The sequence below is a fragment of the Uloborus diversus genome, chromosome 4 (assembly GCF_026930045.1).
Source record: "Uloborus diversus isolate 005 chromosome 4, Udiv.v.3.1, whole genome shotgun sequence".
Taxonomy (NCBI): domain Eukaryota; kingdom Metazoa; phylum Arthropoda; class Arachnida; order Araneae; family Uloboridae; genus Uloborus; species Uloborus diversus.
In genome coordinates this window covers 156,182,432-156,203,286 of record NC_072734.1, presented here as the reverse complement: position 1 = coordinate 156,203,286, position 20,855 = coordinate 156,182,432, and the positions used below count along the sequence as shown (strand labels likewise).

Sequence of the window (20,855 nt, the reverse complement as noted above, 5' to 3'; positions counted from 1 at the left end):
TGTTTTACTGGTAAGACTCATTTTAGGATAATGAAGAAACCAAAAGGAGATCCAGAGTGAGCGCTACCTACTGAAGTTAAGGTTAAAATGTCAACTATCAAAATACCACCAAGCAGGCAATTACTTTGTTCAAATGTAAAAGCAATTTTCACCTGTCATACCTTGACATGCGATTTTCTAGTTAATAATATTGATGAAAAGTGAACAATTTTGTGTTGAAAGTATGACACAAAACTTTTTAAGTAAATACTTAAAAATTTTGTAGTCTTGGAAGAACTGATGTGGAAGTAAAACTAGTAGTTGGCAAAATAAGTCTGATACAAGTAGGGGAACGTGGGACATAGCGAAATAGTGAACTTTTTACTTTGATATTTGAACTATGTAGTAACATATGTAGTCTACTCCAGACAAGGAACAATTATCTCTGGAAATCAAAGCATATGACAATGCAAGCAATTTTCAAAAATCGATACTCAAACTGCAATTTTTTGTTGCAAGTCAAAAATTATTTTGATATTATCAAATGATAAAGTTCTTTTTTTTACATATATATTAAATATTAATTGGGACCGTCTAATATTTGGTGCAGTATTTATTTCGTTAATATTAAGCTTATTTTTATTTTTAGTATTTTTCACAATTAGTGAGAGCATGCGATGCAAAATGGATGGGGCAAATGGAAATAGTTCACTTTGTTTACTCATTCAATTATTAACTAAATTACACAATCATTTATTAATTAATCCATCTACATTCCTTCATTTAGTAATTCACTTATTTATTTATTCATTCATTTTTTTTTTCATACACTTTTTTACTCATTCATGTATTTTTCTTTATATTGAAAAATTTACTTATTAAATTTTTCGTTTATTTTTCTGTATCTTTTCATTTGTTCATTAAACCTTTTATATACATTTGTTCAAAAATAATTTTTATCATCGAATAGAAAAAATTTCATAAGTAAAATATTTTGTTTTTCACTTAGTCCCATAAAAAAAAAGTGAAATTTTTCCATTTTTTGAAGGCACGAAATGCTGTTTCACTGCAAGTTTTATTACAACATACAATACAATGTTCTTTCTTTATGTACTATAATTTTCGAAACAAATTGCCAATTTGTGTATTTTGAAAAGCTCACTCATCTTAACTATTTCACTTTGCCCCCACATTCCTCTATTTTAATTACAAAATATGACCAGGAGTTACAACCAGATTCTTACATCATTAGGAATATGTTATTGCTTCAAAACAACAGTAGGATATCCTGCGATTGTTTTAAAGCTAAGATGTCTTACTGCTGCTCTGAGGAAATATTATAAAAATTATATAATTTCTACTTGTTATTGAGTAATGTTTTTAACTACAGTATCTTTTGATCAATAGGTGTTCAAAAAAAAAAAAGAAAGAAGTTGTTTCACGTCCTGCACTTGTTGCTTAAATTATCAAATTTAAAAGCCCCAAGCAAAAACAGTTTAAGAAAAAAAGCTGAACTAAAAGGAACTAAATGAGAATATATTGAAAATTACTTATTGTGATATACGCAATACTAAGAATGAAAGGTGCAATGATAGTAGCTAATTATAAAATTACAAATTCACTATATGAGGGTAGATCAAAACAAACTGTGATTCAGTGTTTGATTTTAGAGCTTTTCAGAACCCATCTCCAATTGGTCCTAAAAATACAGGTGTAGCTTAAAGTTAAGATTTTATAGAAAATAAAAAAGTTTTACTTATACACCTAGTTACAAAGAGTAATAAACAACTTCATGTGAATTGAAATTTAAATATTTTACGAAAAGAAAAAGTAACCAACGTCAAAGAGTTCAAAAATTGCTGAAAAAAAAAGAGACTAGAATAAAAGTGAATGTCCGTTTGTCTTAAACAATTCTAACATGCAAATAAATAGATACATTCCAGATAATATGAATCATGTTTATGAGGTTAAATTAACTGATCTGTTAAATGATCTATGTAACAGGGCTCCTAAAAAGTTTTTAATTTGTTCCTAAGAATAAAAAGGATCAAACTTCTAAACAAAAAGGAACAAAAAGGGACTAAAATTAGGAATGTACAGATTAATCGATAAAAGATTATTTATAATTGGAATCAATCTGCTATTTATAAAATAAAAAAAAATGAAATACCTTCTCCCAAGAATGAGAAACATGAATTTGGTTCACCAAAGAATAATTTTGGACTCTAGCAGCTCTGCCCCTTAATTTAAAATTTACAAATTATAATTTTAGGGCTGTGAAAAACACATTTATGTTTTTTTTTTCCAGAAAAAAAGAGCATATGGACAGGCACTTTCTTTCAAAACTTTCAAGGGGGTGGGAGGGGGGTCCAAGTGTAAAAATCAATGCTCAATTCATTGATTTCTAATAGCCAAGAGGAGACAATTACCCTCTAAATGCTAGACTTGCAAATGAAAAAAAGAGGTTACAGGGAAAATTCAAAGTAAAACTAAAAATGTGAAGTTAAAGGATTAGATAATGGAATTGATTTTCGGAACTTGCCACTAAAAGGAAAAAAAAGGTTAAGAAAGGAGGGACCAGTTGGAAGCTCTGATACAATGCAAAAATGTGTAGCATACACAGCTTTTGGTCTCAAAGTGTCAGTTAAAAAAATCTTCCACTATACTACTTTCCAGCATTTTAAACTCAAATACATTTTTAATAATAATTTTAAGAAATAAAGGGAAAATCATAGTAAATTTAGACTATTATTAAAGACAAATTACTTCTATTTCCACATCTGCATTATGTCTAAGCAAAATCTTTATAACTTCTATGTGTCCATTTTGGCTTGCAGCTTGCAAGGCAGTGTGACTAGCAAAAACACCATTTACCTATAAAATTATTATTATTTTAGTAAAAAGTCATAAATTGCAATAATTGCATTTATTTTTCTTATTAGTTTATAAAAACAAAAGTAGCAAATAATTCAAACAAAACTAATTTTGTATAACATATACATATTCCAAAGTTAGAACAAACCATATATTAATTTCTTAATCAGCCATTTAATCATATTATTTAATTTAAATTAGCATTTTAATGCTTTCATTTTAGGATTCATGACCCTAAAGTTATGTGCGTAAGAAATCAATTAATGATTGAAAATAAAAACAATCACATGGTCTTATCAGATGTAGCTAACAAAACATGTGCATTACAAAATCAAAACAAGATATGAAAATTCATATAGATTCTGAGTCTAGAATCAGAAGTGATAAAATGAATCAACAAACTGCTGTTGATAAAGGAAATGTTATAGTGTGGTTCTGACAAGTTACAACAAGGGAAGAGTTATTGCTGCATGGATTTGAGTTGAAATGCTTTAGCAAAACTTTTACAAAAATAGTCGAATCAACTTAGTGTTTATCACCCATCCCTATTACCCCAAAAGGGAATAAACATTATCAAGGTAAAGCTTCAACTTATTTGAGCCACAGATTTTAATATCTCTAATCTGTACTGAAATCAGTTTCCACGGGGAAAATATTCCGCAAAACCAATGGGAAAATTTTTGAGGTCCCCCCCCCCCTTAAAATTTTGCTTATGGGCGCCCATGGACGCGCTATTTCTCTTCCATTTCTTTTTTTCTTTTTTTTACAAAGTTCTGAAAGCTAAGTCAGTACAGAATAGAATTCAGGGGCGTAGCTAAGGGGGGGGGGGGGTTTGGGGACAAACCCCCCCCCCCCGAAAAGTTAGTCTCAAAAAAAAAAGAGAAAAAGAAGAGAGAAGAGAAAGAAAAAAAAAAGAAGAAAAGGAAAAAATTCCAAGCGGTTATATATATATATATATATATATATATATATATATATATATATATATATATATATATATATATATATAAAAGAAGTAACCCCCCCCCCCCCCTGAAAGTCGGGTCTAGCTACGCCACTGATAGAATTCCTTTTTCTCCTGAAAAGATTACAACCAGAGGTCTTCAAAAGACTATTAGCCATTGCGTAGTATTTTTCTTTCTTTCAATAGCTATGCCATTGGAAGGAGTTTCAAATGGAGATGTGAGTATTATCCAAGCACTAAAGCTGTCCCCAAGGGAAAGTCTCTAGTATTTTCTTTCTCTTACTTTGGAAATTCCTTCATCTTTAGGGGGTTCCAATCTATGATTACCATCTGGTCGAACGGCCACATAACCACCCTGATTTTTTGCAATCAGTTTGCCTGAAAGAAAACTTTCTCCAAGACTATCATGCTCCCCGAGACTACCATGCCCCATTTTAAAAAGTTCTACACACATTGAAACAAAACTCACTGATGCTACAAGTATTATTTCTAAAAGTGGCCCAGCAGAATTCAGAAGAAAGCTTATCCCCCCCCCCCACTTCTATAATATAAAAATTTTGCGGTACATATGAGTGCACTGTAATTCTCAGCGAATAAGAGTGATTAGTTGTTTAGTCAGATTTATCACTTCATTAATAAAACTAATTGCTATAAAAGTACATCATGACATAGAAGGGCCAGATGTTATTGAACCACTTTTAATGCTTGAAATCTCCTTAAAAATGCATTTAAAGGCAGAAACTGGAATTTTTATTTTTGGGCCCCAAAAAATTCTGATGGAAAGCTCTAGCTTTTTGAGCTATTTGGGTAATCTTGACACTCCCATCGGAAAAGCAGTCTAATCAGTTTAAATTAGTACTAGCTTTAAACAGAATTTTTGAAGTAAATGTAATTATACAAGAATATTAGTATTAATATGATTCATGAAGCAAAATTTAAATTTATAAGTGTTATATGTAAACTCTTGTGACTTACATCAGCTTCTGATCTTTTTAGAATTTCTTCACATTTCTGAGCATCACCATTAGCAGCAGCTTTTACTAATTCTTCATTAACATCTCCAGAAACATGGGTCTCAAACAGTTTCTTTAAAAGTGCACTTAATCTCTCTAGAAGAAGGGAAAATAAAGAAATTATATGTAAGAAATTATGTGTTAAAAGTAAGGACAAACTTAAATCAAGAAAGTGAGCTTTGATGAAGGTTACAGTAGTAAACCCCAGGGCAGCCCGAAAAATAGCAGGTCTTTGTCAGCTGACATCAGGTAAGCAATTAATTGGATTAATTAATTAAAATAGTAATATAAGATGCACACATAGCTTAAGTAACTACATTTAGCAAAGAACGTTACAAGAAAAAGTTGCTTAATGAAACTGCAGCAATAAAATTTAAGACACATTTTGTTGCAATGATATGCAATTATGCCTCAGAACAGAGAATTTTGGAAATACAAAAAGCTATGTACAGAAGTATAGATGACCAACATAACACAGCTATACAATATTTTATCAAGTATTAAGCTAAGCATAACTGACAATCTTATAACTTGCCATACAAATTTTACTAAGAAAAGACACAATAACATATAACAACAAAAGATTCATTTTTAAAAATTAACAGACCCCCACTAGAAGTTCCAGGAATTGCACCATCCGATGCCACTTTTGTGACAGCTGCAGGGTTATAGGTCCATGATGTACTGCACACTTCTACTTTCAAATCATTGTCATGATAAATTTGTTGCACTCGACCAATTTTTCCAAGAGTCTGAAATTTCAATTAAAGACAAAATCAAACCTATATATTTTTTTCAAACATACATTAAAGATGCATTAGAAATTTTATGAACAGATGCAGAAAATAATGACATGGGAAAAATTTCGTTTGAAGTTCTCATCAATATGATAAAAATAAATGACGGAAGGGGGAGAGAAAAAGATGGAATAACGCAACAGATAAATAATCATTTAATAGTTTTTGGAAGAAAGATAAAAAATCTGTCAGACAATAAATATTTTCAACAACTTATAATTTTTGGATAGTTTGCAAAAAACAAAAGGAGACTAATAGGGAGAAAAGAGACTAGTTTCTAGGCCTGCAGGAACAACTTTTCAGGTAGGGGCTATTTTCTTTTCTGAAATGAGAATTTTTGTAATGCACAGTTCAGTTTGCTCTAGTTGCAATGTATATTTGTATTAAATTCTTTTTTTTTCTACAGAGGACAAATTTCTGTTCGAACTGTAATGCATCTCTTTATTTCAGCTTCCTCTCTCAGGGGTAAGGGAAAGGAACTTTGAAGGACAACTGTCATTATTTTAAATTTTATTACTACGCAGAATGTGCTTGGATCTTAGGTTGAAAGATGTATGTATTTTAGGCAAACAAAAGGAATGTTTTAACTTAGGAGGAGATTTTTATTAACTCAAGGGACTTCCTTAAAATTCTTAGCATGGGCATTGCCGCGTAGGTACAACTGGTAAAGTAATAAAATAAACTGAAATGAAAGCTCGTTTTTTTTTTTAATATTTTTTAAAAATGTTATATGATTTAATTTGATAAAAATTAATGTTTTGGTTTATGATTTTAACAACAACAGAACTGTAGTCAAGAATCCTGCAAAGAGTTTGGATTATACATTCACTCAAATTTGGATCAGAATCCTGCTGAAAAAAAAATAAATCTAACTATTTTTTTGCTCATTGAGATTCGATATCACCACCTCACATTATTAACACAGTGCTCTATCCACTAGAACCAATAGGTCTCTATTATGGGTTGCTAGGTGTATAATAAAGCAATGCATAGTAAAAAACAAAATAAGTCTTTTTTTAACAAAACAGCCTAAATGTGATTGTTTCTTTATTTTTCGCAACAAATGGGGGAAAAGTTGCCTTACTTATTAAGATTATTAAGACTTTAAAATGATGTCTTACACATTAAGTTTGCTTAAAATACAAATGAAGTTATGTGGCTTTTGAACAAAAAAAAAACACTTTTGAGAAATAAAATACATGATTTTCCTCAATCCAATATCTTTATATTCATTAACAAGAAAATTGAACAATCACTTGCATATTTTAAACTGAAATCACATTAGAAATCATTGTGTACTGACCGGTAGCATAGCTTCAGCCCATTCTCCGTGACCTCTTTGCAGGATTTTCACTCTTTCCAAATCTCTACAAATCTGTACCAAGTCTCCAACAGCAAACTGTTGGCCAGTAGCACTGTCACCAGGGATGGAAGATGCTGAAGTAGCTGTATTTACTTTAGTCAAAACAGCAGGGTTAAAAGTCCACCTGCACAAATAGTATAAATATTAAAGCACAAAAATATCAACAAGACTAAGTTTTTAAAACTAAAATCAGGTTTTTGAAGTGATCAGCATGATTAAATATACATGATTCCTTTGATAGTATATTTAAAAAATTACTCATGCAGACAAAATAATCATTGGCTTACCGGTTTCCACTAGGATAAGATACAACAATATCAGAATCTTCATCAATTCCTACAACTGTTCCTGTAGTACCCAAGCACTGTAAAAAAAGGGAAGAATTTAAAGTACACATTTGCTTCAGAGGAGCTAAGTAATTGTCCCTTACAAAATAAATAGAAACAATAACAAGTCGAGTTTATAAAACAACTTTCAATCACCAAAGGAGGTGAAAAAGAATGTTCTTGTAAGAAACAAACACACACACAAATTTAAAAAAAAGCTTCCTTAAAAGAACTCATCACCTGTTTACCAACAAATCCTCTACCTTGCAAAAGAATGTTACAACAGGGTGGCGACAGGAACTGTGAAAAAAAGTTCCCTGACTTCCCTGATTAAGTTCAAATTTCCCTGATTTACGTTACCAATAATAATGGGTTTTTTATTTGCTCTACTTGAAATCCATTGTATGTTTGTATAAAATGCAGTATTTTAAACGATTTAAGTTGTGTAAAGTTGAACTAAAGATATATTTTTAAAAGATGCTACAAGTTAAATAGAATGGCTAAAAAAACATATCAAGTCAATTTTTTAGGAACAAAAACCTACAAAACAGTACATTAAATTTTTCTACAATGGAAAGATTAGAGAAAATTAAAAAAAAAAAAAAACTTTTCTTCCAGGAACCACTTAGCATAAAAATTTTAAGAAACTATTAAAATTACTCTTAAAAACATATGTGTATTTATGATAGAACTAAAAAGTAATTGAAATTATTTTGAACTAAGTTTTCAAACAGTATAATAATTGTTGCAAGAATAACAGGTAATAGTGAAAGAATAGAAGTAATGTAGTTACTTATATAACTAATTGACATATTTATGCAAAACAGATGAAACCATTTGACATCCATTCATAGGGAGCTTTTCTCTAATTAAGAACATAGGTTTTAATGAATGAATACAGCATTTTAACAATAAAAAAGTAAAGATATTTACTTAAGTACACAAGTTAACTCTATTTCAAATGATTTCAGTATGTAACGAAAAAAAATCTTAGCTTGCTTTTGTAACAAAAAACTTTGAAATGCAAAAAAAAAACAGCAATTAGTTAATTTCAAAATATATAAAAGAAGAATACAAATTGGTTATAAAATAAAAGAATCATTTAAGTCTAAAGAAAAGAAAAATCTTTATAATCTGCGGTGACAACAAATAGTATAACGGCAAAAAACATTTTTTTTAAATTGAAAGTTCAATTTTAGCAATTAAATTAAAAATGCGAAGAAGTAATAACTTTTAAGTTTTTATAGTATTAATTCAAAAACCAAAGATTTCTTCTTGAAATCGTGATTACAGAACGCTAATTACTTCGAGACAATGGAATAAAGGCAAAGGAGCTAAGGCATTAATGAAGGCTTCCTCTTTGCCTGTATGGTTGTTAATTTTATGTAGCATTGAAAGCGTAAAAGGAAATTTCAAGCTAAGTAAAATAAAAAACCTAACAAACACAGAAGCAATTTTAGGAAGTACATCACGTGGTTAATAAGTAAGATTCAATACTTTAACGTCGAGGAAAAAAGATGCACAAATATGCGGCAGTGTATAATCGCACCTCATTAATTTTACTTTTTTTTTTGAACAGGCAATTGGCGAAAAATGCGTAGGGAATTAGAGTACTTAATTTTGTAAAGCAAAAAAAAAAATTTTTTCCTTCATAAAATCCATTTTCCCTGATTTTTTGTAATTTTTTCAAAATTCCCTGACTTTTCCCTGATTAATAAAGTTCCCTGACTTTTCCCTGATTTCCCTGATCTGTCGCCACCCTGTACAAAGCTTTTTTAAAACATGAACAAAAACACGAGTGCTCTTTGAACTGATTATTTTGTTTACTCCAACGAATGGATGATGATAATTAAAATTTACTGCACTAGCATGCACACTGTGCAAATGAATGTATTCCAAAAGTATTAATGTTGATAAAAACAGCATGGATAATTTTAATCCCTCATGTGGACATCAAAAGAAGTCATAGAAATGTACAGGGTTGCTACTCAATTTTGGGGAAACAAATTCCCCATGTTTTCTCTGTATGAATATGTAGCATTAAAAGCAAGCAAATCGGTAATTGTATAAAAACATTAATATTTAGATAGTTTCATCACAGGAAAAAAAAAATGAATAAGAATGAGAAGAAGTATGGCATGGCAACAATGATATATTAATGTGAATAAGAGAGTTTTATTCCTTAGGCTTGTCTTTCATTTGCACAAAACCTCTTGAAAGGGGAAATCAGTGAGTTTTGGGCAACATGAGTGGAAGTGAAAGCTGCATTTGATGGTTTATGGATGCAACGTTATGTTTTTCGGCATTACAAGGAGTACCTTTTTAATGGAAAGCAATTGAACTAAGGGATGTAAAGACATCCGACAAATGGAACGAGGCAAAAAAGCAAGCAGCTTAAAAAATCAAAATAGCGCAGATACTGAACATCAATGAGAAAATTATAAACCAATAAAAAGCCAATAGGAATGCAAAGCAATAAACAAGAGATTTCTAACTGAAATCCAAGCAAGAAAGAATTCAATAGGCAGAAGCTTAAGCCACTAAAGCTAAAACAGATATTTTCGTTAACCACAACAAAAGAAAGTAGTAGAATGAAAGAAAAAAAACTTCAGGAAATTCAACAAAAATACAACAATTTTGGAAAAAGAAAAATAAAGACAAGAAAAAGAAAGGGGAAAATGCCAACATCATGAAAAAAACAAAGTTTAAAATAAACTAACAAGGAGAGGTTACGGTCTCGGGAATTCAGATCGGGATGAGATTTGGCAGATTAGTAGAATCCCTTAAGGGTACTCTCAGGGTAAAGTAATAAAGCACACTAGCCATAAAATTCCGAGAATACAGCCTTTAAAGATTTATAGTCCTGGCCCCACAATGTAGTCCCGTAAAAAATTTTAGGTCCAGAGATTTTCTCTTTAGAATCTTGATCTGTAGGTGTTCTAATGTGAGAATATCTTGGGTAGACATGTTGAATCCTGCGCGAAATAATTTTACAGGCCATCAAAGATAGCGGCCATTTTGGTTCACTTGCTCATTACGTTTTTCGCAACGGGCGTACCTACAAATTTATTTTTAGTTTTGAACTGCAATTTTTGGAGTTAAGGAAGTCAATTAATGTATTAATTATGTCATAAAAGCCGCTCAAGCTGTTTCCACAATTTTACGTGGAGACATCTCCGACATTTGTTGTTGAATATTCTAGTTACTAAAAAGGGTACAAAAATTAATAAATAATCCAAAATGCTCATTTTAAACTCCTGTTTATTACATACATGTTTCTTCAGCAACACAATAAACGAAAAATACAAGATTAGTTACTTTTAAAAAAGGTTACGATCTGTTTTTGCATTGCATGTTATTGCACTACGACGGACGTCTGTATCATTTGATGCAGCAGCCACTCTTTTTGAGCAATTTTTATCAGCCCAGTCTATGTGTGGAAAAATTCGTAGATTTGCATCTTCTCTTGAGTTATTCTAATTAAGCTCTTCAATGATGTGTCTCAAATCTCCTATGAAAAGTATTGCAGATTGCTTCTTCATTAAATGTTAAACCACAAGCAATAGCTGAAAATGTAGCATTTTTGGACATTTCTTCTATTTCCTTGCGTGCTAGTTACTGTAAATTTTCCTTATTTGACACTGAAGACCAGAATTTTTCTACCTGCATAGGTACTAGTGTTTTTCTGTCAATTACAGCAATGTTTGTTCTGCCCTTAGTTGATTCTCTTCTCATCTTTTCGAATTATTTCACAACATGCTGCAAATAACTATCGAACACAGGATGAAGTTCATGAAAAGAGCATACAGGAATGAATCCGTGCAGAACATTGCTGATAACTTCGCCAAAAGTTTTCTTTATTTAGCGGACTTGTGGCATGAAATATATAACGAAGGCAGTTTTTATTGGGGATACTTTGCTGAATAAAAAATGTTCCGGGAACGGATATTTCTGCAATATAGCTTGGTAGGTGAATCCCCACCACCAGGGGCGTGCACAGGGGGGGGGGGGAGGGGAGAGAAGAGAAACCTGTTGGCCCGGGCTTGAGCCTGAAGGGGGCCTATTATTTTTAAAACTAGGGATGAAATATGTGCTTAAACAATATGGAAGGGTGGCCAAAACATTTGTGGGCATTTGTGACGGGCCCCAAATTTTCTGTGCACGCCCCTGACCATCACATAATGTGTTCGTTGGAAACAAGTCATGAGCTAAAATATTTTTAATGCATTCTCCCCTTTCTTTCGCTATTTCCATGTCTCTGTACCCTTGTTAAGTTGATTCTTTCCCATTAGCTTAGAAATGATATTTTATGAAGAACTGTGTGCCTCAAAGCATGGTAGGTTGACTTTGGAAAGTAAATCAGACAATTTTTGAAACAAAATGTATGCAGTCTAAACTGGCGGTACTGTTCTGATCAATGATTCATGATATTCATGATGCTGAGAAGGCGAATCCTGACACTACCATTCACAAGTTGTTTAGTGAGAAAGCTGTAAAGTTGCTCTGTTTCAGAAATATCATAGGGATTTACATGTTGATAGATAAAATCAACAAGTCTTTTGACATTTTCATCAAAATACTGGCTACGATTGCCTATAAAAATAAGGATGCGGGACACTCTCACAGTGATCCATTAAATGAGAACTAGTAAGACCACGAAACACATTGCATATCATTAAAATTTCATGATACTCTAAGTGCCACTCGGCAACATACTTTTTCTCGTCTGCCCTGTAATTTTTCCGGCACTTTTCTGCGACTGTTGAATCGTTTGTTCCAATTTCATCTCTGGCTTCACAGCATTGAATTTTAACAACAAATTTGCCTTGAATGAATTTTTCTTACATGTAGGGACACTCATTTTCTAGCGCCTTTATCCTCTCTACGTACCATGTTTCATATAGTAAATAAATGATGCATGAAACACGAAAGACTGGAAACAGTAATTCAACAGTTTGAACGTATAATTTGTAATTTTCTTCGCGATCAGCAATAATCAAGTGTTTTACAAGTGATACCAGTGAACGAAACACTTCCCAACACTTGCACATTTCTGATTTGTCACTACATCCTTTAACAAAAACTCAATCTCTGTTTTCAAGCTTTCAATATTTGTGCGCAGCGATTGAATCATTATTTGACTTTTTTCTTCATCATTTGAGCCAAGAGCATCCTGAACCGTCTTTACTTGCTTAGCAGAACTTCTCTTGTAGTCTAAAATCAACATCTTATAATGATTTTCTCAAGATTCTCAATGATTTTCTGCAGTCTTCACAGCTTCTTGTGAGCTAAAAGCAGCAGCAAGTCCTTTTAGAGATAAATGACTAAAAAAAAACAACAAAGGTTCATTCTTTCTTTTGAAAGCACAGAAAAGAATCCTTTCATTATACGTTGTTACGAGAAATAGTTTTGTTTTATTAATAAAAACCAATGCATTTTCATCTACATTGAGCATTGAGCATCAACTCTTTTATTTCTGAAAGAATAAATCCATGCCCAGCATTTAACAGAGGCTTTAATATTTCATTTGCCTTTTTAAACAGTTCAAATTTTGAGGATAGATGTTGCGCAGACTGTGTATTGGTTTCTCGCTCATACTTTCGAATATAAGAACTTATACAGTTTGGATGTGCATATGAATTCGCAACAGAAACATTCATATCGCTGTTAAGATCTGCTACTCTGTCAAAAACTTCGTCTTGATTTGGACCTCCTTCAGTACTTTCTGATTTTTTTTAAACATTGTTTTCACTTTCAAAATAACTTGTCTGTGCATTTTTTTCTACCATTTTTTTTTAGCGTTTTTCCTCTCGTGTATTTCTTATAGCTCTAGTTGCTGCAATGACACACTATATTTTCTTGCCGCGTTTTTCAATATTGCGTCTTTGCGTATTTCAGCAGCTTCCCGAACTCGTTTTTGTTGAAGAACATAATTTTTCTCTTGATTCCTTTTGACAAACGTTTGTTAAAACTGTCTTCAAGATGTCTTCAATTGCCTACCAAAACTTTCTGAACTCAGTTTAGAAATATCAGCCATTGCTAAAATAGTTATTGTCACAGAAAAACATGAAACAAAAAGTTTTTGGAACTGTGGAATATTTTTACTCGAAAACAATTACCTTGATAGCAGACGATAAATAACCTTGAACAGCGTGGAGCGACGGGGAGGGGGGGGGGGGTAAAAATCCCTATAGCCACTGGTTTTAACATGAATGCAAATTTTATTACAGTATAGCTTATGCATATGAAAGAGCTGTTTTGATCAAAAAATCCCCTTCATGAGGTATTTTCAATCAAAGAATCCCTTTCAGAAGGTATTTTTGATCGAAAAAACCCAGTTCAGAAGGTATTTTTGACCAAAAAAACCCCTACTGAAGATATTTCTGGCTGCACTGGTGACCTTGAAAAATATTGATTTACACAAAAGGTTTTACACTTTAAAATCGTTTGGTTTCATTAAGAGTTATTAATTTTTGTACATTTTTAAGTAACCAGAATGTTGAACAAAAAACGTCAGAGATACCTCACGTAAAAATTGTGGAAAAAGCCAGAGCGGTTTTTATGACATAACTATTACATTAATTGACTTTCTACGGCCCAAAAATTTCAGTTCAAAACTAAAAATAAATTTATAGGTACGCACGTTGCGAAAAACGTAATGAGCAAGTGAACCAAAATGATCTTTGATGGCCTGTAAAATTATTTCGCGCAGGATTCAACATGTCTACCCAAGATATTCTCACATTAGAACACCTACAGATCAAGATTCTAAAGAGAAAATCTCTGGACCTAAAAATTTTTACGGGCATACATTGTGGGGCCTGGAATATTATGCGCAACTTATAAACTAGTAGAGATTGTTGGTAAATAAGCGCCCGGTGGTCATGTGGGCAGCGCCCTGGGGTTCCATGCGGCTGATCCGGGTTCAAATCCCCTGTAAGTTCAAAATTTGCTCATTTATAAAGTGACTATTACCGTTTTTTGCAGTTTGAAATGAAGGTAATACTCAATTTAAAAAAATGATGTATTTTTAATGTGTGATAGTACATTAAAACTCTATTTACTATTCTCACAAACAAGTGATTACACATTTTTAAATATTATAAACTTTGACGAAGTAAATGATTTTTGCAATAAAACATAATCAGTTTTTTTTGTGGATGAGTAAGAATGTTGTTTTATTGCACATAAGCAGGTAGTCAAAACCCTAGCCGTACTTATCGAGCAATGGTTTTGCTCCTTAATTCTGTTATTTGTAAATTTATCGTCTGCTGTATTTTAAATTGAATATTCAACTCTTTATTTTCCATCTATTATCGTCTGCAATGTTCATATTTGTATTCATCATTAAATTTATTTATCGTCTGTGCTGTATATTAGACTGGAACATTCTGTACCGTGAAAAAGGATTTCAGTTTTTAAAATATTGTGAATCGAAATGGTCGGTTATTGAGGTAACCCTGAAACAAATAAAATCTGTTGGCAAAATGGATCAAAATTCATTGCACAGTGAAATGTTGAAGCAGAGATTAAAAGATGTGGTCGTTTATTACGAGAGCTTGCTTACTGAAAATCATTTGATTGCATCAGAACCATCAAGTTCAATTTCTTGTGAAGCAATTAATGGGCGAAGAAATTTATGAACGTACTATGGATATGCTGGTTGAAAAAATATTTGTAATTGATGACAAACTTGCTCATGAAAATGAAAACTGTGAGGAGGAACCTTTTGAGCAAGTCAAAATTCAAAGCTCATCAGCTGAATACGAACCAGAAGATAAAAAAAGAAGAGCGGTAGAGCATCTTCCTTTGGATTACAAAATTAAAGTTGTGAACATAGCAACGGCTCACCCCACATGGAATCTACGAACATTACAAAAGAAAGGATGCAGTCGGTTAAAAAAAAAATGAATATTTATCGCAATGGGAGAAAGAACTAAAAAACGGAGGAAATCTATTTGATAAATACGATGTAATCAATTCTTGGACATATGATCGTTTTCTAGAAGCTTGAGAGAATTATCAACTTGGAACTTGCAACAGTGGGCTTTAGCAGCAGCACGATAATTTACAGATTTTGAATTTAAAGCATCTGACAGTTGGGTAAAAAAATTCAAAAGGAAGTAGGCCATTCGTCAACGAAAAGTCACAAAATTTGTTTCAAAAAGAGAAACTGCGACGATCGAAGAAACTTTGGCTTCTGCAGACACTTTTGTAATCCAGACGTTCAAGTTGATACCGAATTTAAAAAACGATTATGTTATCAATACTGACCAAACAGGTAAGTAATTAAAAACTTATTTTACGATCTTCAGCCCCAGGGTGGATCCAGCTTCTGGTTTAGGAGGAGGTCATTTTCGGAAAGGGAAAGGTGAAAGTGTAATTTTTGTGTGAAATAGGCAATTTTTTTCGAAATATGTCCCAAAAATGCAATTTTATTCTATATTTGGTCATTTAAAAGATGGGTCATGACCCCCCCCCCCCCACGACCCTCTCTCTGGATCCGCGCCTTCTTTTGACAAAATATTTTAATTCCCATTTCCTTTTTCCAGGATGTCAGTATCAGTCGGTGTACAACAGGACTTTGGCTCAAAAGGGAAGTAAAACTATTTTCGTCAAAAGGCATGACATGAATAGAGTAACGCATTCATACACTGCTAAATATTCTCTTATCCTGTCTGGAAAAGTTCTGCCCCTTGTATTTGTTTGTTTACAAGAGGCAACTGGTATTTTTGGCCCCCGAATTCAAAAAACAATTGATGACTACTCGCAAAAATATAAAAATGTCATAATAACATCTTCGAAATCAGGAAAGCTAACGACAGGACTATACATCGAATTTTTGAACCGTTGCTTGAAGTTTTATGTGGGAAAAGAAGAATTTCTATTGATTATCGACTCTTGGGAAGGACAAACAAAGCCTGAACTATAGGACAAAATTTTCCAGGATGATGAAAAATCTCCAACTTGTACAGTTAAATTGATTCCACCAAAATGTACTCCACTTGTTCAACCTTGCGATGTCTATTTTTATAGATAGGTAAAGAATTTAATAAAACGTATACAAATTGCGCGTATCTCGTTGAAAATAATAGAGAAATAAATACCCGTGAAGACTGCATAAAAATACAATCAATTGTCCATCATCAACTGTCATCGCCAATTTTTGATAAAATGATTCGATATGCCTGGTATACTTCTAAACTTTCTGACAAAAGAGAAATTTTCTTGAATGTAAATGAAGTATGTTTTCCAACGACTCTTTCACAAAAAAGTTGCTCCTGTAAGCAATCTTCCTTTATAAATTGTGCGAGATGTCAAAACAGTTTTTGTTTTCCATGTTTTTATGATAAATATCATTCTGGTTTATGTATATAAATAACAACTATATTGTTAAAAATCATCTGTAAATTAAGCTCTACAGTAATTTTGTAGCCGTTGTAATTCAAATTTTAACTTGTATCGATTTAATTTATCTCCATTTTCTCTATTAAAGTGCTTTATGTGTTTAAAAATTTTGCATTATCTTCAATTCAAATTGCACAAAGCTGTAACAATCACTTTATAAATGAACAAAAAAGAAACTAGCAGGGGATTTGAACCTGAATCGGCCGCATGGAACCCCAGAGCGCTGCCCACATGACCACCGGGCGCTTGTTTACGAACAATCTCTAATAGTTTATAAGTTGCGGGTAAATCTTTAGAGGCTGTTTTCTCGGAATTTTATGGCTAGTGCGCCCTGAGAGTACCTTAAGGGATACTAGTAATCTGCCAAATCTTATCCCGATCTGAATTTCCGAGACCGTAACCTCTCCTTGTAAGCAAGATGGATAAAATTGAACGGAAAAAATAATTTTAAAAAAATAATAATAAAAATGCAAGATAGATAAAAATGGATGGAAAAAAAAAGAAAAATATATGAAAACAAAGACAAAATTATAGAAATTGAAGCTTGACAGTACAAAAATACGGAATAGCTTAATTAACTAAATTACAACTATTCCTAAAAATATGAAAAGATTTCCAAAAATCAAGATCTCATAAATTGTGGCATTTTAGGATAATTTAGTATGGATTAAAATCGAAAGAATGATTCAAATTCCAACAATGTTGGGCAATACCAGACTTATTTAACTGTTGTATTTTGATTGAGACTGCAATTAATTTTTATAAATTTTACAACAATTAAGAGGAGGAATGGAATCATTAAGAAAAAAAACTCAAGTTTATTAATAGAAGAAAACAAAGCCTGGAATTAGAAATGCTTAAGAATCTTAGCAACCTAATAACTCACAGATGGAAAGAATGCCAAAACAGTTCATTCTTGGTGAGGAAAGTTCTGTTAAGAACATTAGTTTGGGATCTATTAGAAAGTTTTTATAAATGGAATCAGTCAAAGTAGGTGAATAGTTTCTATCAATTGCCACAGTTTTAAGATACTTAAGTTCGGCTTTACAAAGTTCCGGCGAAGAACCAACATTAATAGCATAAGAAACAAAAGTATTAAAAACAGAATATTTTTGACTAGAAGGATGAGATGATAGTCAATGAGGAGGTAAAGAAATAGCAAAAGGTTTGCACTAAACAGTAGTTTCAAAATTGAATTCAGTATGCAAAGCGAGAACATAAAGAAAAGTAATGCAATTATCCTATTCTTTTTCACAAAAGAATTGAATGTGAAGGTCAATAGAGTTCAAAATAAAGAAAACCTCACCATTCTAAAACTGATTATGGTTCATTAGAACAGAAGAGTCATTCATGATCATACCAAACATGAATTTGAAACAGCAATTTTTGGAACAGCTTAACCTCAAAATAATGCATGTAAATATCACTAAGAATGTGGTTAAATGGGTCCCCCATAGCTAGACTAACATAGTACAAAATTTCCCTAAAAAACAAAAGAACATTGTTTAAGACAGGTTTGAGAAAGGAATACTGAATGCTAAATTTCGTAAAAGCTGAAATAAAATTCAGAAAGTTTTTTTTTTTTTTTGAAAGCATAAGAATGAACCCTTGACAGGAGAATTCATAAATATAGAGTTAATATCAAAACAAGCCATTAAAGAATCGTTTTGAAAAAATTGAATTTTTTATGCCTGAATTTCTTACCTCAAACATTCCATCAATCCAGCCTCCATGTCTGTGCTGTAAAGACTGAACTATTTCTAAGTCTAAATCAACATTTACACTGTCACCAACTTGGAATCCATTAATATTACCCCTGCCAGGCCCTTGTCCTATAAATAATAATTTATCGATGAATACAAATTAAATAATGACAAAAGAATCGTTTTAAGCACCTTTGTTCGAAATAGTTTTCCATACAAAATTTAACTATCATTTGACTAATGAAAATTTCTTAAACAATTTTGGATGGCCAATAAAAATATCAGTGATACAAAAACTCAAAAAACCTCAGCTTTATTTCATTCTTGACTTCTGCTAAATTTGTGCTGCAGGATAAACTGTGTGTGCTAATATGCTAGTAAGATCCCCCACTTATACCTGACACTTGAGCATTTCTTTCTCTTTTCCTTCAAATAAATAAATAAAATTGAACTGTCATCTAATTCCCCTGCCCCTTCGCAGTTGTTTGATCTCTTGATGGCTCCGGTTTTGTGATGAACTTCAGTGAACCCCATTGAAAAAAAATCTAATGAAAATTAATTTTGCTCCAATATCAGCATTACTCTGAGAATTTTACTAACCCTTCCAATAAATTTTGGCTTGCGAGAAAAGCTCCAAGCTAAACAAAAGCAAGAAATATTTGCTAACAAAAGCTCAAACATGATTATTAAACCTCAATGCCTTATGAACTGAGCATTAACTCGGTAACTGTTTAACTAAACATAAAAATCCCCAAATCAAAAATTTGTAAAAAAAAATCTCAAAAATACCTGAATTTATTCTGTTAAATTTTGAAATAGCATTTTAAGTGAAAAGTTATTGCACATTTGCAAAAAATATTTTTAAAATACCATTTTATTTATTTATTTAGTTCTTAGGAGTGAGGGGGGTTCATTTCAATCTTTAACATTGACACAGAGTGGTTCAAAAGTTATAAATTCAGTTCTGGCTAAATTTTGGTTTCAACTCCCGAACTTGGACGTAAGAAGTCAATGCCTACCCACCATGCAACCTTGCTGCCACAGCTCATTATAAATTGAAAAATTCCAAATAGTTTTGAAATACCTTCAATCAGAGGATATCGGGATATCATATATAACTTTAACTTTGCACTATCAAGTCACAATTACCATTGAGTGAAAAAAGTTACTTACCAAGCAGTGGTAAATGATCTTTATACACAGTTCCGCCTTTAGCATCATTAACAACTTTCAGGTCAGCCTGCATAAAATTAAAAAAAAAAAAAAAAAAAAAAACTCTTAAACAATTATAGTAGTAATATTAGTTTTGAATTTAAACAAGATGATTTTTTTTTAAAGGGGGGAGGAAAATCGAGAGGGTGCATTTGCAAAGGATGAGTCCTTAAAACAAAGTAGAGAAGTTGTTTTCAGAATAACCAGTTTCTGATTTCTTCTACTTATTTGTAAGTAAAAATTATTGCTTTATGTGATAATTATATATTTTAATTTTATAAGTTCACGATTGTGTTTTGGCTGAAAAGATCAGAAACCGCTTCCCCTACTTAAGATTTTATAATAAAGATGACAAGGAAACTTTAAAATGATAGAAAATCTTCCAGATATGACATCTAAAAAGTTCGACTCATGATATGATATTGATCAAAAAAATAAAAAATCTTATCTAAAAAAATGCTTCCACACCATAATGCTGAGTGACATGAGATGTTGAAATGCAGAATACAGTACTGTGCTGATGACTTTAAAAAACATTGATTATGAGCTCTTTATAAATGAGCTTCTAAAAATTGTGAACTACACTGTAGATTCCTTTAAAAGTACGTATAATTCATATTTTTTGATGAAAGTACATATATATTAGTTTTTTCATTTTTTTTTTAAGCTCAAATTCGTAAATTTATTGCATGATTTGTTTGTTGCTACTAATCGGTTTATTGTTATTAAAACCATTGTTTCAAAGTGAATAATACATTACGCAGTATTATATAGTATGGTATGTAAATTATTACTGCATTCTCAAGTACTCAACAAAAGTAAGACTTAATAGAAAACTATGCAGATGTATATGCTATGTAGCTGTTGCAATAATTCAAGGAGTTTAAAATGGTCCCAATGAATCACCATACATAAAAAATGTGGGACACCTTAGGGGCCATTCATCAATTATGTAAGGATGATTTTGGCAATTTTGACCCCCCTCCCCCATGTAAAAGTAAGTAAGGGTTTTCAACCCCCCCCCCCCCCATCTTACATAAGATTTATTTTGTTTTTCAAAATAATAAACTAATGAATCTTACATCACTAGAATCATTTTTAATTCACTATTACTAAATTTTTTAAAAACCTTTTGGTGGAAAGTAATATTTACTAAAAGGAATCTAGACTGAATGTTTCTTTGATAAATATTTTTTGTATATGATGCAATACTAAT

The 20,855-nt window shown here is 31.8% G+C and overlaps 1 protein-coding gene across 1 annotated transcript in view; it reads right to left on the bottom strand.

Moving 5' to 3' along the window:
* The window catches only part of LOC129219785 (E3 ubiquitin-protein ligase MIB1-like), a 126,157-nt gene that overhangs the window by 99,887 nt on the left and 5,415 nt on the right, over window positions 1-20,855 (bottom strand). Inside the window, exons 4-10 of the mRNA XM_054854085.1 lie at window positions 19,601-19,667; window positions 18,429-18,556; window positions 7,278-7,354; window positions 6,931-7,114; window positions 5,438-5,582; window positions 4,793-4,926; window positions 2,746-2,853 (exon numbers count right to left, since the gene is read on the bottom strand). Coding sequence (XP_054710060.1) covers window positions 2,746-2,853; window positions 4,793-4,926; window positions 5,438-5,582; window positions 6,931-7,114; window positions 7,278-7,354; window positions 18,429-18,556; window positions 19,601-19,667 — 843 coding nt within the window. The remainder of the gene's footprint in view (window positions 1-2,745; window positions 2,854-4,792; window positions 4,927-5,437; window positions 5,583-6,930; window positions 7,115-7,277; window positions 7,355-18,428; window positions 18,557-19,600; window positions 19,668-20,855) is intronic.